The 26,816-nt window shown below is 40.2% G+C and overlaps 2 protein-coding genes across 2 annotated transcripts in view; one reads left to right on the top strand and one right to left on the bottom strand.

The window, feature by feature from the left end:
• Positions 1-858: 858 nt before the first annotated feature.
• Positions 859-26,801, bottom strand: enpp2 (ectonucleotide pyrophosphatase/phosphodiesterase 2). The gene is made up of 25 exons (XM_026293763.1): positions 25,942-26,801; positions 25,208-25,313; positions 21,285-21,440; positions 19,275-19,400; positions 19,043-19,103; positions 18,786-18,883; positions 18,512-18,591; positions 17,921-18,040; positions 17,229-17,284; positions 12,984-13,049; positions 12,107-12,179; positions 11,651-11,759; positions 11,349-11,474; positions 10,151-10,182; positions 9,876-10,003; positions 8,203-8,278; positions 7,983-8,070; positions 7,631-7,800; positions 6,345-6,390; positions 5,785-5,924; positions 5,053-5,188; positions 4,577-4,654; positions 4,237-4,369; positions 2,349-2,502; positions 859-2,111 (listed from the first exon to the last, which is right to left on the bottom strand). The coding sequence occupies exons 1-25, from the start codon at positions 25,957-25,959 to the stop codon at positions 1,941-1,943; spliced, it is 2,547 nt and encodes an 848-aa protein (XP_026149548.1). The 5' UTR covers positions 25,960-26,801; the 3' UTR covers positions 859-1,940.
• cndp1 (carnosine dipeptidase 1) overlaps positions 3,360-26,816 on the top strand; it is a 54,764-nt gene continuing 31,307 nt past the window's right edge. The window contains exon 1 of the mRNA XM_026293776.2: positions 3,360-3,491. Within this exon, the coding sequence (XP_026149561.1) occupies positions 3,483-3,491 (9 nt within the window). The 5' untranslated portion in view covers positions 3,360-3,482. The remainder of the gene's footprint in view (positions 3,492-26,816) is intronic.

Here is a 26,816-nt window from a genome sequence, read left to right as displayed (position 1 = left end):
CACCACGGTTTCACAACTCCGTGCTGCATTCAAGCGCTCACGGAAATGTGCACATCAAAAATAAAAACTGCTATATTCCTTTTATTGGGCGTTAATAATATACAATATAAATAACTGGAGATGTGTGGATGTGCGGGTGGGGACCTGATAGCGGAATTGTGCAAGTGCGTGACACGTAGGCTGCGTGCGTGTCATGACATAATGATTCACCGCACAGCGGTCAGATGGGCACCGTTTTAGCGTTCTAAAATAGAGACGAAGTAGAGATAACCAGCAACAGCACAGAAGAATTACCAAAACTATTAGAGGAAGTGTTTTTTGGAGGAAAAAAAACACCACTGAATATATGAACTGCAGCAATAAAGATCACTACAAGATGCATATTGTTGCAGGACCAGCCCTGAATCACCACTTTACTATGTATTGTAAGTGGGAATAAGTATTTACATAGTTGGTGATCCCTGGGGTGTATTGGGTCATTGTCAAATTTAGTGAAGTATACCTAAGTTTTCAACAAGATATAGGACAGCTGCTCCAGATGTGTTGCAGCAAACAGCTGACAAGATCATACAAAGGTGGTGAAGTTGCCATGCATGGTATAGTAGCAGCTGCATTTAATGCTAGACTTACATTCATCATCCAAACATACAGATGGGAATGATTTTGTTCAATTTGCTCTGTCGCATGCAGCTGTGAGTTGCTGTAACTAAATACGCATCATAGCTGATTTAGTAAAACACCGGTTTATTGTGATGACATTCACATAAAGCATAAATAGGTCAGTCACACAGGAGATTAATGTTTTAGGGAAAATCATTGTCATTGACATTATTGTTATTGTGCACAGAACAAAAAAAAAAAATTCACATCTAAATGCGTACACACACACACACGCTTAGAAAATACCTCCAGTTCAACATACACTCTGCACACACACAAACACATTGTACTAAAATTCCATGTCAAAAAAATAAAGGCAACTTCTTTGTAATCACTGTTCGATGCAGACATAGTATATTAGGTAAACAATTTCAGAGTGGATCTATATCATATGGAAATCTATGTGCTCATGGCACTAGTTTAACAATCCTGCTTTAATATTGAAGTGATTATTGTAGTGCAAATTATATTATCTTTAACACATGTAATAATTTTTCACATGTATGAAGTACTGTTTTTTTAGAGAATATTTTGATAATTCTTTGAAGAAGGTATTATCAAAGGTCCATCTACAGAATGTGTAAACATCTGTGTAGGAGTTGTGTAGTACTGATGACAGATGTAAAATGAACTAATGAAAAATAAGAAACGTGTCTACACATAGTATGTGCAGACAGGGCAATTGATCTGCAATTGAGCCTCAGGGACCCAAAAGCCAAAGGTTCAATGTGTAATTTTTGGTCACTAATTGCAAATTTCTCTGGTAATGGGCACCACTAAAAGGTATTATTTGGTTATGTACCCTTTTTTAGCTTATATTGCATTAATATGATGTATTTTTATAGATAAAGCTGTGTAATCCAACTGCTTTAAACATAAACTGGTGTAAGATAATATTCCAGTATACAGTCGACTTACAGGATGTGTTTCTGCTGTCTGTGCTGTAGGGCTAAACAAAGGACACCAAGGTTAATAAAAAAAAAAATTAAAAAAAAAGAAGGTGATTGTTCAGTAGGGTCCAGTGGACAGTACCACAGCTAACAGCTCAGTGGTGTTGAAGTTGTATCTTAAGAGATGGATGAGACTAAACCAAATGCTCAGTGAAAGGGCTACAACATGGATGTTGCAGAAAAGCTGCAAATGACAGCCACGGCATCCCGATGAGAGCTACAGCTGGCGTAGGCCAGTGTAGCAGAGATGATCACATCCCCTCTTTGTACCACATACATCCACCACGGTTCAAAAAGATCAGCAAGATTAATGTTAGTAGAGCACAGAGATCAGATCTCGCTCTCATAGGTGTGCATGTAGGTTTTGAGAGAGAGGATTTCAGAATAGCTTCGGGTGGTTTTGCGGTACAGGTCCAGGCCTGTTAGGAGCTCCACATCTCTGACCCGAGCTGTGTGCATCTTCATTAGGTCCTCCACCCAGCGAGACTCCTCCTCTGAGCTCTGCAGGGAACCAGTGAGGAGGAAACATTAGTATTAACATGGCCTTTCCCTACCTCTCCTCTGTGGATGTTACTTCACTTTAATAGCTACATGACAAAAATAAGAAGGGGGAAAAAAAGACAAAATTCTGATTCAAATCTAACACCTTGTGCTCTTTTATTTTAAATGTGTGTAAATGTTCCATCATCATTCACAATTCACTGACAAACACAGCATTTAAACAAGTGTCTGACTTACATTGCAGGTCTCATCGTTGGTGGGTCTGTGTGGCAGAATGAATGCAGCACTGCTGAGCGGACCACTACACGAGTCTGCAGCCTGTGTGAAGTCTAAACAGCTGGTCAGGACCACAAAGTAGTGTGTGGGAATGGGTACTGTCCCAGTGGTATACCTGTAATACACATCAGAAAGAAGACGTTGGTTACATTTCGTAACCCGAGATTCTGTGAATTGGGCGTGGCCCTATTGACTATCACTATGACTATCACTATGGGTCATGTCCACAGAAGAGAAATTAGTTTATGGGTGTGGCCCTGGACCACCCCAGGGCCCAGTCGGGACAGCTGTGAGGGGGTTGCACTGTGAGGTGAATGTATGTGAATCAGCCACGGCTGCTTTATGATTGGCAGTGGTCGTGTGAGCTACGGAGAAAATACCTGCTCTTCAGGTAATTCAGCATTTCATACATAATTCAGCATTTCAATCAGGCTACACTGCTGACGGGCTCGTGAATAAAAACAGATGCCTAAGACTCCATCTGACTATCTCTTGAATTCGGGGTATCTGCTTACTTCTGTGAGCTAAAGAGCCACACAGTTCCAGATAAGACATTCTCTCTCCTTGTGGTTCACATACAATGCGACAGGAATACAAGGACTTGCATTTAACTATAGATGACACAAACCACCAGGACCACAGACCACACAGACCTCAAATCCTTGAGAGAGACCAGACACCTGGCAGGCACGGACCAGACAGGCCACACTGCTGCCACTCAGACCACAGAACAGCGCCCCTAGAGCTGGTCTCTGTCATGGTCCGTGCCACCGACAGGCCACACAGGCCAATGGTGCGGGCCACAGAACAGCGCCCCTAGAGTCGGCTCCTGTAATGGTTCGTGCCACCGACAGGACAGACCACACTTTTGGCTACAGCCCCTGCTGGGGAGCGGAGGGCAGAGTAGAGGAAGGAGCAGTGTCCTCAGTCTGCTAGCAATCTTCCAGGGCAAGAATAAAGAATTCCGCCCTCTGGCGGAGAGCCTCGAGGGGCAGCTACTTGTAGAGTGCGCAGCTTACTCTTGGGGAAAGGGCCCTGTCGGCGTGTTCCGCTCCCATACAGCCCACGCAGCGATTGTACAGGTTGTCCCCAAAGATGAAGCCGGTACGACACTCACCACATATTCTAGAGACACCACAGTCTGGCGAAGTCAATTTTGAAGAACCTTATCTTGTTCTTATTACTTACGCTGGATAAAAGAAAATGAAGAACTCGCTCGAAGCGCCGCTTTATATCTGGGGGCTGCGGACGTGATTGAGACACTTGGTTCGGGTGATGGGGCGCGCTCCAGGTAGGCGTAAATTAATTTCTCTTAAGTGCGCAGGCACGAAGAATGGAGCTGACCCAAAGCGATAGCGCACCCTTGAGGAATATATAACAAATCAACAAACCTTTAGTGCGGGCCTCTTTAGTATCAGGTGGAAATTATGTTTTTAGACTTTGTTTTGCTTTCGCTCGCAATACTTTTGCGTTATCTTGCAAAAAAGATTTGTATTGTGTGCATTACATTAGCTTACCTAACACCTACACTTAGCCACTTGCTAGATGCGTCCCATTACAACCCCTTGCCTGTTGACACATTTAGTCCGGGTAGGCTATTTTTGCTAGCTCCTTCATTTTAACAAGATAAAAATGTAATTTAACACGGAGGTCGCAAATTGACTTTAAACTTGCTTTGTCTTTCTTTAATCACATATTCGTTTTCATAACAGCCGACTTAGCTGGAAGTGGCCCTCAATAGCTACCATTCAAAAGGTGACGGAAGTGTCCTGCGTGCTGCGTTCAAGGGCTCAGTATAGCTAATGTAATGCACGTTGAACTAAAAGTGAAGCACAACGAATGTTCTTACTCTTTTATCTTCTCAAACGAGTCCCTGACGCCATTATAGTCGTAGTCAAATATAGGTCCAGTAAGTACATTCACTCCATTTCTCTCAGTGGCATATTTCTTCACCAGTGCTCTTTGGAAGTATCCCCATACTCCTGAGAGGGAAAGGTGGGAAAGAGCAGGAGTAGAGACACAAACAAGGGAGGGATGTGGGAAACAACAGGGAGGATGGGTGGAGAGGTGAGGAAAAGATAGAAAAGCAGTGAATATATCACTGAATCTATCAACGACAACACAGTCAAAATGATAAGACAGAAGGTTTGAGCTGGATACTGCTCCTAGATACTAGTTGATTGACTTACTCTTGAATGCAGGATACATGGGAACACTGTTGGTGATGAGGACAGCCTCGTATTTTTTGTCTATCGTAGATGATAATTCTGTCAGTAAAGAAAAAAGAAGCATAATTTAGAAATGATTTCATGTATAGTAATGCAATGAATTTGGTGAGTTAAATGTTATAACTGAATATGGCGATATGTACGAGGCTGACTTATTTTAAACTAATATATAGCAAACAAATCATTATTTTAATAATTCTTTTTTAATTGGTATTTTTTTTACCAATGCATTAAGCATTTAATCGGTAAATGAAAACAGATTACTGAGGTACTAATTACTGAGGTCAGTCAAAATTATCAGAACTGAATGTGAAAATTGTGAATTTGTTCGTCTGAGATCCCAAATGTTCAACGTAAAAGGAAAATGAATAAGCTCTGACATATTTTTTTCAGCACACACTTGGACTTTAGTATTTAAGCTGTGATTGGAAACGTACGTGGTGGGTACAGGAAGGCGTACGTGATCTGTTTGTCTGCTCTGTAGTTGGTACAGGACTGGCTGTAGGCTGGAGGGACTCTGGTGTCAGGTCTTACACAGTTAGACAGAGCTTCAGGCATAACAGATACTTCTACCTGGAGGACCACACGCACACACACACACACACACACACACACACACACACACACACACACACACACACACACACACAGAGGAGATAGATCTGCTGACATCTAATCATAACTATTGGTGGGTTTCAGTAGTTCAGCAGTTGTACTGTGGCTCTTATGAGTCTGCTAAATGAGACAGACTCTACAAATAAGTGGTCCAACTCTAGATTTGCCAGCAGATGGTGCTCAGCAGATGATGCACAGCGTCAATCTGTGCTAATGTCATTACTGAGAGAAGTGTATTATACATGAAGAGCAGAAAACAAATGCAAAATTAACCTCAGTGACCTTTCCATGTTTTACAGCTTCACTGATATTGCTTTCATTTTCCAATGTAGTATTTTAGCTGTTGCTGGCTCATCTATTATTAACATAATATAGTACAATATGAATCTTTTTCTCATTGGTGTAAAGACTGAAACTTTACAATACATTATCATACTGTCCTCTGACCGAGGTACTTCAGTTGATCGTTCACCTGACAATTTAAAGTGCACAGTGCTGTAAATATTCCTAATAGCCTCCAGCCAGGGGGAAAAAAAGTATGTGGTGTACAGCACCTGTCTGCTGACGGTGTATGCCGTCCAGAGTGGCATAGAGAGAGCCTCGCTGTAGCCACTGATGTAGTCACTGTGGTGCAGGATGGAGTACTTGGTACGGAAAAGCACAGCAGGTCGACCGTACAGCAGGTTCCTGCTGTCTGAAAGGAGCAAAGATGGACACAGCAGAGGAGAGGAATGCAACAAGATATGCATACAAGTCATAATACTTGACACTGAATGAACAGGAATAATAAGAAAAATTAATACATGATTTATCTCTTCAAGTACAGGATACTGATACAGTTTTGTTTAGAAATAGCTGATGGTTGTCATTGAAGATTTTGGTACTTAATATCACCATATGTAATTATAAATCCTACCAACTGACCATTAATACCAGTACAGGCTGGTTATATATAGGCTGCATGGCTCTAAACATTGCTTCTGTTTGTGTATAAAGCGATGGTCACTGAGTCAGTCATTTCATTTTCATCAGCCTCCAGTTATGACATACACTACTGCAAAAAAGGACAGGGCATTTATCTGACACGTTTTCAGTAACATGATGAAAGACTGACCATCAATAGCTTGCCTCAGTCGCTGGTTTAGCTCCTCCACTTTGTTCTGTAAGAGACAGAGCCACAGTGACTCCAGGTTATAGCCTCGTACAAGGGTCACTTTCAAACCTCTCTGGCCCCTACTTTTTACACGCAACTGCAAAAAGATCGGAGATTGAAACAATCTCTTGCCAGAGATCTACATGGGAAAAACACAGCATAGACAAAGTGAACAGCACAGCAGGGCTGGGATCAATTCACTTCAATTAAAGCAATTCATATCTCACAAATAGGCTGACAATGTTCTACGCTGAAAATGGTAAATGGTATGGATCAATAAGAAGAGAGATTACCTTTTTGCTAGCAATTGCAGGTTTTGTTTAAAATGAATTACTTAAGCTAGATTTGAATTGACTCCAGCTCTGCAGCACAAAGCAAAGCTGCAACAAGCTTATTTCAGCTTTTAAGAAAATTAAACAGAAGGCACAACAAAGCATGCAGGCACATTTTTACAATCATCTGTATAGGGTTGGGTCATAGATGGCAGGCCCATATACACATGATTCTTTCTGCAAGTATGCTGTGTAAAAACACATTTAGAAACAAAACATAAAAGTTACAGACATTTTCAAAAAGACAGCTGGATTTGAAGCCCCTACAGTTAAGTAACCTCACAGATTGCTGTGAATCAGTTCTTGTTATAAAAACTGTGATCGTATGCTTTTAAAGCTGCATTACAAATCTAGTCAAGACAACCTTTTTGTCAGATATACAGTATTTGCTACCCATGGAGCATTTCAATTACTTTCCTTTCTCATTTAAAATTAAGATTGTCAGTTTTAGCTCACACTGGAGTTCAGCATCAGCTCCAGCATTAACTCCCGGGTCAACCATAAACTTGTGGAACACCAGACCTGTACACAATTCTGAAATATATGTCTTTTGTATTGTCCATGATGAAAAATAATGAAATAAAATATACAGAAAAATAAAAATGTTACTGATACTGCACAGGAACAGAACTCTTACAGACTATTTAGACACGAGGGAGCTGGAACATAAGATACAAAGCCAGAGGTCAGGATCCAATTACAATTCCCATTATATTATGTCTAGGGACATTTATCACATTGTTTTTACTGACAGAACAGTAAATTTATGCTGAAATATTCTTCATTCAGGTGTGCTGTTCTTATAACTAATATGAGTGAGCTGACTGACAAGCCAATCTCCTAAAAACTGGTACACTTCTCAGACGTCTACAGGAATCTGGGCCCAGGTTTTGCCACAAAGTCATCATGGCTGACCTTGTCATCACAGCTGCAGCCCAGGTCTTCTGTTCCTGCAGGAACATGGCCAGAGGCTGTTGGTCTGGAAACCTCCTCTGGCATGGTGGGTCTGTAGGAGGGACTTCTCAGGAGGTGGTTCAGACTTCCATGGGTTCCATTATTGGGGGCTGGTTTCAGACCCAGAAGATCTGAGAGTGAGAGCAGTCAGTTTCACATCAGCTAAGTGAGTAACTGAAGTCGCACATAAAACATCACCCACCTTAAAAACATATTTCGGCTCACAAGATTTGATAATTATCAAGTTGATGTGAATCAAACCACATGTGCACACACTACCAGATACACAAGAGAACACAAAAACATGCCTTACCACACATGACATTATAAAGCTCGATGTTTTCAAAGGCTGGAACTTTTGTCTTGAATTTAAACGTAGGTCCATACCCTAGGAAAATAGTCTGAAAATAAAAGTTGATGACACAGGTCAGATAAATGACTACAGTATGTAAGAAAAGGTGTAGAAAATCAACAAGCTCTGGATATTAAAAGTCAAATGACCTCTCCACACCACTGTAGATTATCAGGAGTACCTGCATGCTGTTGATCTTGTTGTCATATCCATGGTCACCATAGAAGCCACAGTACCTCCTCCCTTCAGGAACCTTCCTGTAATCAATAGCATTTTCTAAAAACCTGGTGTCAAGTAGAGTTTCCTTCCTTCCTTGCAAAAAATAATCACCATGTCTAGTGATGGAACAGAACCAGAAGCTGGAGGGTTTTTGTACAGCAGACCAGGATTATTGTATACTATGTGGAATTATTTATGAAATTTAAAAGGAAAATGGGGTTGTTATTCTGACATATCTCGTTGTGTCCAGAGTGCTTAGAGAGTATCAAAAACTTTTGAGACTGGTAGAAATCTGAGTGTACAGTGTAAAAAAGGAAAAAGAAGATCAAACAGTACTAGAGGACTGACGTACTGACTTCCTAGTGACCTCAAGGTGTCAAACATGAGATGGTGAAGAAAGACCAGGTTAAACAGTGGTAGAGAATAGAGTTGAAGTGCAGGACCACTCCTTCACTAAACTCAAACCACAGTCCTGTAATTGAAAAACAGCCACTTTTTAATAAGTTTCAATTAAACACTACTTCCAGTTGTACACTGTAATGTGAGTGTATGTGTACATATGGGTGTGTGTGTTTAGGGGGTGAAGCCACAAGCATGTTGAAAATGTAAATGACTAGCTGAGTCAAACTTGGTCTTACATTTGATGTGAACAGTTAGTTGGTTTGGGATTTACGCAGACATTACTAGTGTGTATGTGTGTATGTGCTAATGTGTGTGTGTGTGTGTGTGTGTATAAATGTTCCAGCACTCTGCTCACAAGTCCAGTGCCAACAATTTAACCCAGTTATCTGTGATGCACTGAAACCTCAAAGGTCTCTTTCTTTAGCAGTCCTGCATGTGTATGTGTGTGTGTGTGTGTGTGTGTCAGACAGAACGTAGGTTTGTCACAGTCCACCAACCCAAACAGCAAGACAGCTCCATGCAAGACACGTACAGTCACACTCACACACACACACACACACACACACACACACACACACATAGACAGTACCATTAGCTGTGGCTATTAGCTGTGTTTGTTTACTTTGTCACTGAATCAATGGAATAAAATCAAACAGCTGTCAGAGTTCATTTCAGAAAATCATTGTTTTAGCAGCTGTAAATTTCAGATTTGATGCATTAATAGCAGCCTTTGTTGACATAAAATGTGTTTTTAAGTAATGCAAGATGTGCAGTAATGAAGGTTGGGCAGACAATGCCACATCAACACTGAGTGTGCACAAAGTTAGGGCACTTTCCTAATAGTCAGTGCAGTCACAGATTCTAGTTCTAGACTGCTTAGAACCTCCCCTTAACCCGGATGACTGCTTTAGAGTTAAATGATTGAACTACTGGTGGTTTTTGCTTGTTCTCACACATTATTAACAAGTTCATGAGTCAGTACATGTCTTAACTAGGCTTGTCATATCTAGGATAAATTAGGCTACTTGGAAATGTTATTAATTAGAGTGATGTTAAAATGCTTTTTAAAAGGTTTAAATAATTTGAATACACTTTGAAACATCTAAAATTTACTGTCACCATGATAAATGTTCAGTCATTTTTCCATTTTATCCTCCTAACTATCAGTGTTTAGGAGGACTTGTATATCAGTCATATACAATTGCATTTCCTGTGGTAGTGATGGTAGTGTACCTGGCAACATGCCACTTCCTCTCCACCAGTAGATGAATTCCTTCAATGCGTCGATTGTTAGCATAGTGCAGTCTCTTAGGCAGGTGCTGCTTCAAGTATGGCTTAAAGTGCTGGTCTGTTTTCCTACACTGAAAAAAAAAAAAACATTGGGAATTATTATTGCATGTTTAATATTATTATTGCTACTATAGTATGATTCTCTTGTGATAAAAATCTTCATCAATTCTGTTGAAATTCAGACAAATTCTCGTATATTTCATCCATGCCTCACTTACTGTTAAATTTGCAACAACAGCCTTGGGGTCATCTGAAAAAAGAACAATGGTGAGAAATCAACAACAAAAATCAGTTGTATGTTTTAACATATAAAGCCATAAATGTAATGAACTTCAACTGTCATAGTACTGACCAGTGGCTATTTTGGAGTCTATGGTTAGTACTGCTGTTAAAATGCGGTGCATTATACAGAGAGCACCACCAGACAAAAGTTTGGGCACACCTACAAAGAACACCTATGGAATTATGTAGTAAAAATAAAAAAACATACCAAAAAAACCCCAAAAAACAAAATATGTTTAATAGTTTAAAATTTCCAAAATAGCTTGTATCATTCGGCACACTCGTGATTAGTATGTGTCATTTCTTGCCTACTCAATGAGCTTTAACCCATCGGTTGTCTCGTGCAGAGGATGGGTGGGTCAGAGTCAATAGCCCTGTTAGTGCTACTACAGCTACTGTCCAAATCCATATCATGGCAAGAAACACTCAGTTATGTAAAGAGAAAAGACAGTCCATCATTACTTTAAGAAATGCTTTCAATCTGAAAAATCTCAAAAATTTTGAATGTATCTCCAAGTGCAGTTGCCAAAACCAATAAACACTATGAAGAAACTGGCTCCCATGAGGGCCATCCCAGGAAAGGAAGACCTCTGCTGCAGAGGATACATTCATTATAATTAACAGCCTCAGAAACCACAGATTTACAGCAGCTCAACATTTCAACATCCTCTGTTCAGAGCAGACTGTGTGAGTCAGGTCTTCATGGTCGAATGGCGGCAAAGAAACCTTTACTTAGGAGGATGAACAAGCAGAAAAGACTTGGGCCAAAAAACAAAGTGAACTGACATTAGATTAGTGGAAAAAGACTTTTGGTCTGATAAATCCAAATTTGAGGTTTTTTGCCAGTTCTAAACGCCATGTCTTTGTTAGACATGTCTTTGTATTATGACTTACTCAAAATTAAAGGCAGACTTAACCAGCATAGCTACCACAGCATTCTGCAACAACATGCCATCCAATCTGGTTTACACTTATCATATGTTTTCCAGCAAGGCAATGACCCCAAACACACTTCTAGTTCATTTAAGAGCTGTTCCGAGAAGGAGTAATGGAGTGCTGCATTGGGGGGGATGGAATTCATGAAAAAACTAAAATAACTACACTTTCTGCTTGATCCCTCACTCTCTCGCTTACATTTTGGGTTGTTGGGGTATCTGGAGCGTATTCTGCCGAGGGACCCAGGTATGAGAATGATGTCATCAACGTTGGTCATGTAGTTACTGAGGAACTCAGTGCGATCACAGTGGGCCTCCTCCATACCTGAAAACACACAACAAGATTACGCGACTGTTTTTGAGCAGGGGCCTACCTGTCTGAGCTGAGTGTGGTACTGAGCATGCACGATACGTTCCATATGAGGTTTCAAATAAATACAGTATTTTAGCCTGATCATTTGATACCACAGCGTGTGTTTGTGCTGGTGTGCATGTCGGTACCATGATCTCCCACCAGGATGATGTTGACACAGCGGTGCAGTTTCATCTGTTTGAGTCCGTCCATCAGTTGGCCAACGATTCTGTCAATCACCCTCAGGGGGTTGTTTAACTGGAACGCACAAAGTGATCCAGTCACAGTGTTTTGATAGAACATTAAACACAAATTAAGATAAGCCATGTGTGTCGTCGTGTTGAATTTGCGTGCTTCATAGTGTGCTTTTCAACACGCATCCCGCATACAGTTCTGTGCAAATATTCTGGGCACATTAAACGATAAACTGCGCACAGTTGATGGATGTTTTAAAGGAAAATGGAGATTTAGGTATCGTCCATTTACTGCGCACTATATGAAGTTAGAAAAATCTATTCATGGTATTTCTGAAAGCATCCCAACTTTACTTTTAGCGCTGAAAACATTTCCACAGTAATGTACAAACACAGATACACAACACTCACTTCTGCGTTCATCGGCCCCATTTTGTGTCCGTACGTGTCAGGCTGTTCAGAGTGCATAGCGTAAACATAGGGCCTGAAACACAACACAGCCATCAGAAGTATTAGAAGTGTGAGTAATACTTTTGACAATTATACCAAACAATTTTTAAAATACCATATTTTGCTGAATAGAAACGTGATTTATCAAACATTAAATATCATCTAAAATCAAGCAGATGTAGAGTACAAACACAACAATAAAAATGCTACTAGAATTCCCTTATAAATTGGATATCATTGCCAATTTTCATTAGTAGAAAATGTTTCCCCCTCTGTTTGATATCAAACTGAGCAAATATCTAAAGTATGAGAAAACAGAAAGATTAAGCATATGGACTCTTTATTTAACCTGCAAGTCATTTAACAACTGGGAATTCGATGTGCAATTTTAACATGCAATTTGAAAATGCATTTTGCCCTTATTGGTCAAGCTTATGGTCTGAGTGGGCCAATCAGAGGCAGTGTAAGGGCAGGTTATAGCAGATGCAGGTATAGATCGCCTTAAAGAATGAGTGACAGTTTCAATTTTGGATTGAGTTTTAACAAGGAAAGAGCATGCTGACAATAAAATGAGAATGCAATCCACTGGGGGCGCTGTTTCACTGCCACATTTGAATAAACAGTCCAAAAACCCATGGCAATATTACATGTAATTGATTCTGTTTCCATTTAAATTTTACCCAAAATAATTCAAGGTGAATTGTGGATTGAACTGCCACTTTGCACATTGAAATGCCAACTGCAAAATGCATTTTCAAATTGCATGTTGAAATTCCAATTGTAATTGGAATTGCAAATTGAATAAAGAGGTCAGAAAACCAAAATGTAGTGAACATACCTCTCTCCTTCAGGGAGGTGGAGCCACTGCAGCATTGTCAGTATCCTCCTCTCTAATGGGATGGTACTGAAAAACACACAATGTAGAAAGGGTGGCACTGATTAACATTTGAAGAAAACCAAGCCAAAGCTATAAACAATAGAGTAATTCACCATTCTCTGCTGGCCTACTGAACCATTAAACACCAAACTGTTCTTTTAACTCTCAAAGAGCCTCATAGCAGTGAGCAGAACACATTTAAAGCCCACTCACTTTTTAATGGGGCTCATATTCAAATGCTGCCTGTATGCTGGCTGTGTAGAGATGAGGCCACCAACCAAGCTGCTGGCTGTCATACAGTCTACAGCTGTCAACCATCAAGCCCAGGACTGAGGCCCTGAGCAGGGCTTGACGTATGAGGCAGTGGGGGGCATGGAGCAAGGAGGTGTGGTTTCACTGCATTAACATTTGACAGCAGCCTTTTCTCTCCATGTCTGCACTCTTTCTGCACTTTTTGCCTATGATTTGTCTATGATTACATTTTCAACTCCATTATCCTTCTTGCCAATATATATATATATATATACAGTGGGTACGGAAAGTATTCAGACCCCTTTAAATTTTTCACTCTTTGTGTCATTGCAGCCATTTGCCAAAATCAAAAAAGTTCATTTTATTTCTCATTAATGTTCACTCAGCACCCCATCTTGACAGAAAAAAACAGAAATGTAGAAATTTTTGCAAATTTATTAAAAAAGAAAAACTGAAATATCACATGGTCATAAGTATTCAGACCCTTTACAGTGACGCTCATATTTAACTCACATGCTGTCCATTTCTTCTGATCCTCCTTGAGATGGTTCTGCTCCTTCATTGGAGTCCAGCTGTGTTTAATTAAACTGATTGGACTTGATTAGGAAAGGCACACACCTGTCTATATAAGACCTTACAGCTCACAGTGCATGTCAGAGCAATTGAGAATCATGAGGTCGAAGGAACTGCCCAAGGAGCTCAGAGACAGAATTGTGGCAAGGCACAGATCTGGCCAAGGTTACAAAAGAATTTCTGCAGCACTCAAGGTTCCTAAGAGCACAGTGGCCTCCATAATCCTCAAATGGAAAAAGTTTGGGACAACCAGAACTCTTCCTAGACCTGGCCGTCCAGCCAAACTGAGCAATCGTGGGAGAAGAGCCTTGGTGAGAGAGGTAAAGAAGAACCCAAAGACCACTGTGGCTGAGCTCCAGAGATGCAGTAGGGAGATGGGAGAAAGTTCCACAAAGTCAACTATCACTGCAGCCCTCCACCAGTTGGGGCTTTATGGCAGAGGGGCCTGACGGAAGCCTCTCCTCAGTGCAAGACACATGAAAGCCCGCATAGAGTTTGCCAAAAGACACATGAAGGACTCCCAGACTATGAGAAATAAGATTCTCTGGTCTGATGAGACCAAGATTGAACTTTTTGGCGTTAATTCTAAGCGGTATGTGTGGAGAAAACCAGGCACTGCTCATCACCTGCCCAATACAATCCCTACAGTGAAACATGGTGGTGGGAGCATCATGTTGTGGGGGTGTTTTTCAGCTGCAGGGACAGGACGACTGGTTGCAATTGAAGGAAAGATGAATGTGGCCAAGTACAGAGATATGCTGGAAGAAAACCTCTTCCTGAGTGCTCAGGACCTCAGACTGGGCCGAAGGTTCACCTTTCAGCAGGACAATGACCCTAAGCACACAGCTAAAATAACAAAGGAGTGGCTTCGGAACAACTCTGTGACCGTTCTTGACTGGCCCAGCCAGAGCCCTGACCTAAACCCAATTGAGCATCTCTGGAGAGACCTGAAAATGGCTGTCCACCAACGTTCACCATCCAACCTGACAGAACTGGAAAGGATCTGCAAGGAAGAATGGCAGAGGATCCCCAAATCCAGGTGTGAAAAACTTGTTGCATCATTCCCAAGAAGACTCATGGCTGTACTAGCTCAAAAGGGTGCTTCTACTCAATACTGAGCACAGGGTCTGAATACTTATGACCATGTGATATTTCAGTTTTTCTTTTTTAATAAATTTGCAAAAATTTCTACATTTCTGTTTTTTTCTGTCAAGATGGGGTGCTGAGTGTACATTAATGAGAAATAAAATGAACTTTTTTGATTTTGGCAAATGGCTGCAATGACACAAAGAGTGAAAAATTTAAAGGGGTCTGAATACTTTCCGTACCCACTGTATATATATATATATTTTTTTTTTTTCCCCTCCTTCTTATTATCCTCCTGTGCTTGTGGTTGGGGAGGACCTCCCAGGAAGCTGAGCCCAGCAACCTTTAATCACAGGCAACAATGCCTGGTCCCCATTACCATGCTAATCCCCACAGTGGTGCTATAAGATTAAACTATTTTATGTGTTGTACATGAAGTGTTGTACAAGAAGGCTTTCAGCCACACAGAAATATCAGCACGCACTTGCACTCTCTCTTCCCCAATGTAATATGCTTATGCGTGTCTCTTTGTCCTTTTCTTCCTTCTTTCTCATACACCTCTGTCAGTGCCCACTGTTAGTAAGGCACTGTGAACTACACGATGGCCCCCCATGGTCATATGGAATGGCACGTCTGCGACCCTGCTTCACAGAGAAATCCTGCATAGTGTAAACAAGCCCATTTGCACAAATTGCTGTAAAAACAGCCCAACACCATCCTGCTGCTGAGATCTGCCTCCTGCTTCATCAAAGCCTTCCCTGTACTGATAAATGTGGGCTGCTTTATGTTTTGCAGACTATAGATTTAGTCTCAGGAACATTAAGTTGCATATCCTGATGAGCTTCAGCTCCATATCATTGACAGTACTGTCTCTGTATTAATTTCCAGTCTCTGAATGTTTACTGAATTCATCTGCAGTTGTTCTTAAAGCACATTAACACAAAAAATGTTTATTTAAGCTCTGGAGTTCACACTCCAGGCGAGAACAATGCTAAATGAGCTCAGGTGCTCCTACAGTACATGAGAACTCAGTTCTCTTTCAAGGAACAGGCAGCTCAGTTATGTTACTACTTTGACAACTATGTGACACAACAAGCTGAAATAATTCATATGAGAACTGACCATTTGATGGGCAGCAATTACTTATAATAAGTCACAAATCTCATATATTGAGTAGGTAAATTATGGCGAAGAGCATATACACAAATTGGTTCTGGATGGGTCACCTTGCTGTCAAAGTCTTGACAGAATTACCAAAATTCACTGCAATAAACAAACTGCTTCTAATTGTGATTGTGAGATCATTTCCAAATTCTGCTTTACTTCTTACTCAGACTGCTTCACAGTTTCAGGAGGTTGATATTGTGCAAACTCACTGTCACATGGTCATGACTTACTAAGACATGTGTTTCTGCTACTGATCCAAGTCCAAATGTCTGTTGTGACAAAGCTTTAGTGACCCAAAGCTGACCTTCCAAAAGGCAACAGGCACAGAAACTATTTTGTCATAACACAAGTTTAGTTTTTGTAAAGTGCCTTGAGATGATTTGTATTGTGATTTGGCGCTATACAAATAAAATTGAATTGAATTGAATTGAACACAACAATAAGATACTGATTTTTTTTTAAATTCTGCTCAGTTGAGGATGTATTGTATTTATACATATATTTTGGTGTGTAAAGAACAAGGATTTTCTGGATTTCTCACTCAAATGCTGAACTTCAGAAGCAGAATTGAAAGATTTGTGATTCATCGTTGGAAAAATATACATCAACCAAAGACCCAGAATTAATAATTTGTTGCAAAATGACTGCACTGATTAGCAAAGGAAGGAAAAGAATTTGCTAAAAAGTTGCCTTTTGAACATCTAATTCTATGGAAGTGGTGATTCATAGGGTTATTTGTCCTGAGACGCTATTTTTCTTAAAGCAGAAATTTGAGTTTTGTGCATGTGTGTGTGTGTGTGTGCACCTGGTATTGCTCATATTGTGGGACCCAAAACCTGCTTACACACTCACATTGTGTGGACTTGGCCTTCCTCAGGGGAACCAGATGCTGGGACTCAACATGTAAATCACTGAATATTATGGTGATGACTTGGTGTGAGGTTAGTGAAAGTTTGGGGTTAGGTTAAAGTTAGGGTGAGGGTTAAGATTAGACAGGTTGTGTTTGTGTTGTTTGGTTATGGTTCGAGCAAGTCTCAAAGAAATGAATATAAATCTATGGAAAGTCCCTAGAGTAATGAAAACACACTGTGTGTGTGTGTGTGTGTGTGTGTGTGTGTGCAGTCTTACACAGGCCAGAAGAAGGTGGCAGCCTTCAATCCCTGTTTGAGTGCTGTGATCCAGATCTAGGAGTCCAATAATAGTCTAATTACCAGTCATTCTTCTATAAAATATAGTCATGACCAATTATAAGAAAAAGTACAGATTTATTGTTTATGCAGTTCCACAAATCAGAATGAGGATGTTTAATGTGATTGTACCCAAGCTGTCATTAATCAATAGATAAAGATTATCAGATTTGGTTGCTTAGATCCGAGTCCTGATATTCCTACAATAGTTTGCTTCAAAGATGGCATTTGATCTGTGATCTGATGGAAGGAGAGGAGAGAGAGGAGAAGAGAGGAGCAGTGAGGAGTGGAGAGGAGAGGAGAAGAGAGCAGAAGAGAGGAGAGAGGAGGAGTGGAGAGGAGAGGAGAGGAGAGCAGAAGAGAGGTGAGAGGAGGAGGGGAGAGGAGAGGAGAGGAGAGGAGGAGAGGAGTGGAGGAGAGGAGTGGAGAGGAGAGCAGAAGAGAGGAGAGAGGAGGAGTGGAGAGGAGAGGAGAGGAGAGCAGAAGAGAGGTGAGAGGAGGAGGGGAGAGGAGAGGAGGAGAGGAGTGGAGAGGAGAGCAGAAGAGAGGAGAGAGGAGGAGTGGAGAGGAGAGGAGAGAGGAGGAGGGGAGAGGAGAGAAGAGCAGAAAAGAGGAGAGGAAGAGGAAACTTACCGGCTGTCCTCCCCACCAGCGATGATTGAGTTTCTCACGGCTTCTCAGGGTGAAGGTGGCATCAAACACAGGGTCATACATGGAGTTGCCAACGATACCATGAGACTCTGGATAGAGACCCTGAGAACAACAGAAAAATAATATTCACGCTTTGGCCAAAAATATTAATAATTCATTAATAATTTTACTCAGTTGCTCCTCTTTTCGCTGCATTTCCAACAAAACATTTAAAGATCATAGTAGCTTATACTTGGAATATACCTTGAATCCATACCATTATTCCCCAGTTTCAGTGCTAATGGTAGCCATTTAAAACATTTCCAGTGATGAAATGTCAATTCTCATTTACTCAAATATTATTCTTAAATCCAATTTTCAGCCAAATATGTTTCCAGGTTAAGATTTTATATACAAAACAAGTTATGTGATCTTCTGCTCCTTTGTTACCACAATATTTCAGCCCACTGAAATCATAATGGTTCCAGTCTAATTACACCTCAGTTACTCTGAGCAATGTACCATGCCATGCTGCAGCAGTGCAACTGAGGTAAAACCTGTTAGCATGACAACATCAATGTCCCTGTGCCATACCGTAGCCAGGGAGTAGAGGTTAGGAAAGGTTTTGGTGGGATAAACAGGTCTCATGTATGGAGCATGGGTTCCACATGTTCCTGAAAAGTAGAACAGCATTGAAAAAAGAAATAAGGAAAAGCACATATTAATGACATACTCATTAGTGCATATAATAATAATCTCACTCCTCCCCCAGTTTTGCTGTTGAAAAAAAATGAAATGAAAAAAAATCATGTCTACATCTCAGCGATCTTTGAGATAAAACAAATCTTTCTCCCCATCAATGCCTTACTGAGTTTCTCGATGTTGGGTATAACGGTATTTCCTCTCTTCATGTAAGATGCTCTAAATCCATCCACTGACAGCACGATGAGGGGTGAACGTGCAAACCTGCATGCACACAAAATTCAGTGGAGGAAAAAAATGATTTTAAAGCGGGTCAGCCTCGTTCGATCCTTAGCACTTCAGACTTCAGACATTTGGCATATAAAAACGTCTGGTTGTGCCATTATGACTTTATTCTGCTTTGTTGCTCAGATGTAAACATACCCAGCTGGACAATCAGGGGTCTTGATCTCCTCACACTCATCCTGCAGCCATGAACTGTCTCCTACAAGAATGCAACACAGGATTTTAATATTTTAGCTGTGTTAACAGCACCTGGCTCTAGAGATGTTGGTCTGTCAGTGGGTTGATCCTCCACTACTGACTGGATTGTCAATTAGATTGTGTGTGTCCCTTTAAACCTCTGATCCAGATTATATGTAGTCAAATGGCAAACCTTTACACAGTGTCTTGTAGTTGGTACAACAGTCTCCCCTGGCCAGACAGTCATCAGAGCAGTGGCAGGCATGCTGTTCATTTCGAGTCTCCCCACAGCGATCCTTCCTGCACTCATAGCCTCCCTCTGTGTGCGCGAACAAAAAAGAAAGTTAAGTTCAAAGAACAGATGATCATTAGAGAAGATCCAGTTAGGGGACAACAAGTGTAGACTGGTGGAGTAGTAGTGAAAACACCAGCGCTGAAAAATGAACGCTCATATATAATGTAGGCTGAAATCTCAGGGTTGTGTACTGTGGGAGCGAATTGCAGCATAGGACCAGCAATGCACTGTGTGTTTTGAAAATTTGGCAACATTTTCAAGATGACAACATAGAACACCAGATGTGAGCTGTAGTTCAAAGTAGCATTTGAGCCTGTCAGGGTAAAGCCCTAAAGACAACCATAAAAACAAGTATATCATCACTTTTTGGCACGGGGATGATTACAGTGGCAAGGCCAGTGGTAAGCTAGAGACCACCAGGCTGAAGGAGAGAACATAAAAAATCAGACCACCTACTCTGGTAGTAGCAGGGAGGGGAAGTTGATAAACCAACAGAGTTATGGCAATACATTACAGGCAGAATTAGCAGCAGATACATGTAGCTATAGCCTGCAACAAGTAAGAAACTTCTATGGGTCCACATCAATCGCATGCACATAATGGCAAAGCCTCACTGAGCTGGAGCTCAGACGACTACTGTACAGCTGGACAATCAGACCTGAAAGGTATGTGGAGATATTTGTAAGGCTTGATTAAAAGGCTTTGCAAACAAAAACAATAATTTGTCTCACCAGGAAATGACTTTGGATTTCAACAGAACAGAACGAACATTCTTTCACTGAAAAATGTCCAATGAATTAAGTGAGTTTAACAACAGAACAGAACAGAAATACAAATGGATAACTGGCTGTCCAGCATGGCAATATACTGATGGTAAGACACTGATTCAAGTTTATTATCAATGTAGACCGTGATTAAGGAGAGTATATACATTCTGTAAGGAAGTAAAGAAGCAATACCTTATATAAATACGTACTCAAACTGTTACATAAGTAGACCTACCTAAACAACTGTCCTAAATGTACCTAAAGCAGTAAAAGTACTTAATGAAAATTGACTCTCTTTTTCTGTTTTCTTATTATATCACTGGATTATTGTATAAACTATTGGTATTGTAACCTGTAGCACTGCAACATATTCTATAACCTTATATTTTTCATGTTAATCTTAAAATTGTAAAGTCACTATTGACTATAGTCAAATAAATGGAATAGAGCAGAAAGGACAATATTTCTCTTTGAAATGTAGCAGGACAGAAGTAGTAGTATATAACATAAATACTAAAGCTAAGCTCAGTACCTCAAAACTGTAAAAAAAATACAGATCTCTCTCTCATGCACACAAATAAAAAACATCAGTATCACAGAAACACATGAAAATTGCATTAGACAGCTGATTTTTCATTTTGTTGGATCAAAAGTCTTGGCCACCTGATGGATATCAAACACCGGATGTCCAAGTATTTCCTCCAGCTTAATGGCATAAAAATCTGCGACTGTTTTATTTGGCTTCTCTGACCTAAGCTGCAGCATCAGCACCAGCTTTGAGTCCCTTTCATCTGATGTGACAATAAAACACACTGCCAATAATCTTGGGAGTCAAATTTTGTTTTTCAAATGATGGGAAAATATCCATTGCTGCTTTTCTCTACGCATGGAATATCTCTGAAATGAAACTGAAACTGTGCAATTGAGTTTAAATTATGCTACTCTAATTTTGTTCACTGGTGTGACTACTGCTCAAATAAATACCTATTAAGCAAAGGACAAGGAGTGGTGTGTGTAAAGTCTAGTTTCATCAGCTAAATTTTGCTCTTAAAGATTAAAGTGTGAAGACAGAGCAGGCAAAGCAGCTTAGAAACAAAAGGCAATCTGGAGGACAGTAGGGAGGAAGAGAGAGTAGGCCTACCTGTCCTGAGGCAGAGCTGATCAAAGTCAGAGCAGCAGCTGTTGTAGGTCTTACACAGGTTGTCACAACGACAATGTGGTGCTTCCTGCTCAACCAGCTCAAAACACCTGCTCCTGCAGGAGCCCGATGTTGGTACGTACTGAGGCACAGAGCGAGCTGAGGACGACAGAAGAACAGATTCAGAGTTTGTTTTTTTTTAATCTGCACTGAAAAAGTTTGCACATTAAATCTCCAGTGTGGAAAAAAAACATCTGAAACTGCTTACAATAACAACAGCTTACAATAACTATTCATATATGTATACAAAATAAACTAGGACTCAATAATTCTAAATCAATTTGACATATAATAGTTATGTTTTCTCTAAAAATGATAATGGATGGAATTAATTTCCCAGCACTCAACTGGTCTTGTATCAAGCTAAGTGAATTTGGTATGATTATTCTCACATTTTCTTTGGTTTATGGCACAAATCAATGTTAAACTTGTAACTTGTTTCTTTACGTGCCATATAGTGTGTCCTCATGTTGTGAACTGTGGCTTTGGGAACAGATTCATACGCAGAATTAAGCTAATTCCGTTCTGGTTCACTGAGTCTGGACTTAAAGGTGTGTAAAATGAGAAAGATTTAGTGCTATCTAGTGGTAAGATTGCAGAATGCAACCTTCTGACCACCCCTCATACCCCCCTCCCAGTTTCCAGGTGTGACAGAGGATACGGTGGCTGTCGCCTTTAAAAACAAAACATGATTCCCTGAATAAGAACCGTGTTTAGTTTGTCCATTCGAGGCTACTGTAGAAACATAGTGGCACAGTATGTCTGCCTCCGTGAAAGGTGGCCCACTCCCTATTTAGATTTAAAGACTCATTCTAAGATTAAGATTGGTATTTTCAGGAGATTACAGACTAGTGACAACATATTTATAATGCTATATTTCAAAAACCTTGCCTCAGTATTATGTAGTGTATATTTTTGTACGCTCACATTGTTATACTCTTTTTTAAATATATCATATTACAGAACCTGAAACTTTGCCATTTACAGTCCACTATTTAAAAATACAGTCTTTCTTATATAGAGCCCAGAGGCACCCATAAATGCCACTGCTGATGAATTTAACATCTTCCACAGATTCAACAGCGGAAAAAGTAGAGTGCAGAGTGGAAATAAAGTCCACTATACAATAAAAACTAAATCAGAGAGGGATCTTTAAAGCTGCTGCATATAGCCACAAAGCTTAATAAAAGGCTGTACTGTTTACATGTTTTTAGAGGAAATTAAACGCATCAACCTATACTGAACTCATAAATACAGTGCGATGGTAACATACACGGTCAAAAACAAAACAATGTAGTTGGCAAACAAAATATGGTAGCAATTTCATTTATGACTTTACAAGGCTATCTGATAATAACTCAAGAGTTACTGGACTTTAAATCTTCTCCTGGGACTAAAACCTGTGGTTATACTGGACTTTAAATCTTCTCCTGGGACTAAAACCTGTGGTTATACTATGTCACTGTGGGGATACACAGGGTCATTAAAACACAATACTACACTTGTCCATTTAGGGCCCAACATACAGTGGTTCATTTTGGGTCTTGACCCCAGTGTGAGAGCCCCTTGGCCTAACTAAAGACATCCTGGAGACCTGAGGGTTAGACAGACTGAACTTGTATTCTCCGTGGACCTACAGTATAAACATTTATTGCAAGTACAGTATGTACATTATATGAAAGAAACGAGATGTTATGTTTTATTTATGCTGCCTAGCGAGCAAAGCAGTTTAGACTGTGTCAAAGCATGGTCTGAATGGTGGCCAACACTGTACTTGACCTTTATGATGGAAAAAACAAGTGAAAAGTAAAAAAAAAAAAAAAAAAAAACATGAGTTAAAGATATGGTTAAAGGTTTGGAAAAAAAAAAAAAAAACATAAGTAGAGTTTTTTGTTTTGGTCTGTTTAGATGAAACGTCTTTTTCCAAAGTAAAAAAATGAACCAGTGTGTTAAACAGGCATTTTCTATCTACTTAAGGTTTTTTCCTCAATAGGTTCAGCTCATCATTATCCACTTATTAGTTTCTACAAACAACACAACACTATAGTTTGTCAGCAAAGGGATATACCTCGCCCTTATTCTATAACTCATATTTCAAAAATAAATCCTAATTTCAATGAATATTGAAATAAGCTTTGAATTTAAGGAAGTATATAGTCACTTCCTACCCTAAGTGTTTGTACATTTTACTGTGTTGTAAATATATTTGGAAATTGAAAGCACTGCAGTTTTTAGTATATTTGTATTTTTAATATCTTTCAGTGAAAAGCCCAGGGCTGCCCATAAGTGTTAAGAGATGTAGATTTGAGAATGTGAGGTGAGCAATGTAGTGGAAGACACATTTTAGTTCAACTTGTTTAACCACTGACGATTTCACACACCATCTTATAAACCAAGCGAAAAGGAGACAGTATGTGATGTCTCGAAGCTCTGTAAAAACAAGCAAAATACACTGCACGCTGCTACGAAAGTCTACAGCAAAAAAAAAAAAAAAAAAAAAATCCACCTTCTTGTGTTGACAGGGTTTGAGAACCTGGGGCAGAAAATGAGCTCTTAATATTTACTCAAGGTAGAGCAACACAAGCACACCCTCTCTCCTCAAAAACACACAGGTTGCCCAATCACAACCTCACAGGGTCACAGTGATCCGTTGTGCCCCCATCCAATCACCTTCACTCTGCTCACTCATTTCATATATCCACTGGCAGACATCTTATATAGAAAATAATCCAGCAAATAAACCGAGCCAGAGAAAGTCCTCCAGGACTGCAGCTGCTGGTGGTGAAGCTTGCTTCTCTTCTTGTACATTGTTCATGTTTAGAATCTTGGACTGATTGCTGATTTAAAGCTCACATAGGCTTCAACATTTACTTTGCTCTAATAAAAAAAACCTCAGAAGTTGTTTTTTGCGTGTGTCTTGGCACGTAGTTTTAGGCATGTCCTACCAACACTTGGCCAAGATATATTAATGTGTGTCCAAAATACACTTCGCATTGCCTGTGCTGAGCTGCTCTGGCAACCAAATTAAAGTGTGTGTGTGAGATTTTTTTTTTTTTTCTCTGCTTGAATTTACTGAACATGTGTGTTGTTACTGTGTGTCAAACACAGTTGTGAAACACTTTAACGTAAGTTTTTGTCATTTTTCTTTGATAAACAACCCAAAGGACTGGATATCAAAATGACTTCTGATTACTAGTGTGGTCTTTGACTTACTGACACCTATTATATGGGAATTGTGATACAATTGTAGTACTGAGCGCCATGAGGAGACTGTGTATTTTCTCTGCAACAAAGCATGAAACGATTATATTTCATAATGTTAAGTGTTCCTCAAAGTACAGCAGGGATCAGAAGACTGCAAAGTTATCAATTTGTCAATTATCAAAAAATGATCTGCCAGAACTGAAAAGATTAATCATCCCTATTGTTGTTTGGTTGAATCCCTCAAAGCTCATAGACGCATGAAAACTGTGCCAAGGAGTCGCACATACATTTATTTGTATTAAAATGGCAGTAACCACATACTGTATTCAAATAGAAAGAAGGAAATGCTCTTTTTATGAAATCCAAACCAACCCCACTAAAGCAAAACAACTGTCCCAAGTGTACTTGTACCATGTGACTCTGATTTTAAGGGCCACACATATTTATTTTTGATTTATAACTTTACTGATTCTTACTGATCCTTGCTCTTGTCTATACTTCCTACAAAGAGGTCAGAGGTTAATGTCAGTTACAGAGTACACCGCCTGAAGCTGGGAGGGTTTTGGTGTCATTTTCAAGGCCAACTCTGTCCGTGAAATCTGCCAGCTCAGGGTCAAGCACTTCAGAGATGAATCCCAGTTAACAAGGAACAGTGTACTCACATTCTGTCTTGGCTGAAGTCCCGTCCTCTCCTCCTCGTTTGGGCCTACCATAGACGAATCCCTTACACACATCAGTGCCACACAGGACTGACAGGACCCAAACAAACTGGAACAACAAAACAATCTGACATTAGAAATGCCGTTACTCCCATGCAGAGCCTGTTCAGGTCGGCTTTTTCTTTATAATTAATGATACGAATCTCTTCTACTTTGATAGGATGAAAAAAATGGTGTGATATTTGCAAAATCTCTTATTTTATAGAAAGGTTAGTTTAAAATGTCAGCTTATACTAACTGTTTCAAAACTTATCAAATGGATCTTTGTGAAGCAGTGGAACCACATATCTGGACACCTGAGCAACGCACAGATTCGTAGAATTGTTCCCCGCACAGGTCACTCTGAGTGCATTTTCACGATGACCTGCCAAGTCTAGTGCAGTGCTCAGTTGAAAGAGAATAGGGACCACCCGCATCCGCTTAACAATCGCCTTTGATAGCTCCACGAATCGTTCGTCACTTGGAAATAACAAACGAATCTACAATTGTTCTGCAAATGCTTAGCAGCAGGAAGAGAGAATGAGGTGGGACTGGGAGAAGATTTAAAAGCTAAGAACAACAGACCAATATCCTTTGACCACTAGGTAAAACGCAAACTGCAAAAAATCGGGGTTAAATGCGTAATTACGCACAGCGATGTCTACATTTCAGAAGTGGAGACGTTCTTAATACCGTACCAGCGTCTGCAGCAACATGTTCCTCTGTCAGGCTCAGTGTAGTCCTGTGCTGTAGGTCGGACAAGAAGTGATGCTGACTCCGAAAATGAAGGACCACCGAAGAAGAGGACCGTTGAGGCACGCAGGAGAGACAAGGCAGAGGGAGGGGACAGCAAGGCGCGGACCGGAATCCTATTGGTGTTGCGACGGAGGACGGCAATTATATTCCCAAGGATTTGGACGATGCAAGGAGATCAAACAAAGAAAAAAAATCAATGTTACCATACTCTTCTCCATGTTTTAATATGTAAAACACCCGGGCAGTAATTTTCACAGCAGCGTATTTCAGTAGGCTTGCCTAACAAGGTAACTACGATTCAAAATGGTAGGATCCCAAAACTCAGGAGGAGGTTAGGGTAGGGTAAAGTTAGGGTGTATGCAACAACACCCCCTGCTTAGGGTGAAGGGTGAGTTCACCTTAAGTTATGTTTGTGCTGCAACAGTTTCCACAAAAGAATAAACATAAGAAACATTTCAACTTCTGCACAACCCCAAGATTATTTTCTTTCATGTGTGTTAAAAACAAACCTGCATCCTTAACATCCCACAAGTCTTCTGGCTTCATCTTGAATCTGCTCTCTCCTTCCTCAACATTTTCATCTACTGTAAGCAACATTGTCTCATAGCTTTCACAGATTATTGTGCTTAAGAAGAGCCTTTATATTTTACACCTCTTTCACAAGTACTAAACAGGAAATTCACAAATAAAAAATGGGAATACGAATTAAGACTCTTTACATGAATAACAGTGGCACTGTTACGCTGATTACAGAAGAAAAATGTATTATTTTTTTCAATCACAAAGTTTGATGCCTTTATGGTTGCCAAAAGGGGGC

The sequence above is a fragment of the Mastacembelus armatus genome, chromosome 16 (genome assembly GCF_900324485.2).
Source record: "Mastacembelus armatus chromosome 16, fMasArm1.2, whole genome shotgun sequence".
NCBI classification, from domain to species: Eukaryota; Metazoa; Chordata; class Actinopteri; order Synbranchiformes; family Mastacembelidae; genus Mastacembelus; species Mastacembelus armatus.
This window is presented reverse-complemented; position numbering and strand designations above follow the sequence as displayed.

Excerpts from the sequence above, each read along its gene's own strand:
- enpp2 (XM_026293763.1), bottom strand. Across the intron at positions 8,279-9,875 it reads AGGAAGTGGCATGTTGCCAG|GAAGGTTCCTGAAGGGAGGA; the intron begins GTACACTACCAT and ends TATTGATTACAG. Across the intron at positions 5,925-6,344 it reads ACTGAGGCAAGCTATTGATG|ACAGCAGGAACCTGCTGTAC; the intron begins GTCAGTCTTTCA and ends TGCTCCTTTCAG.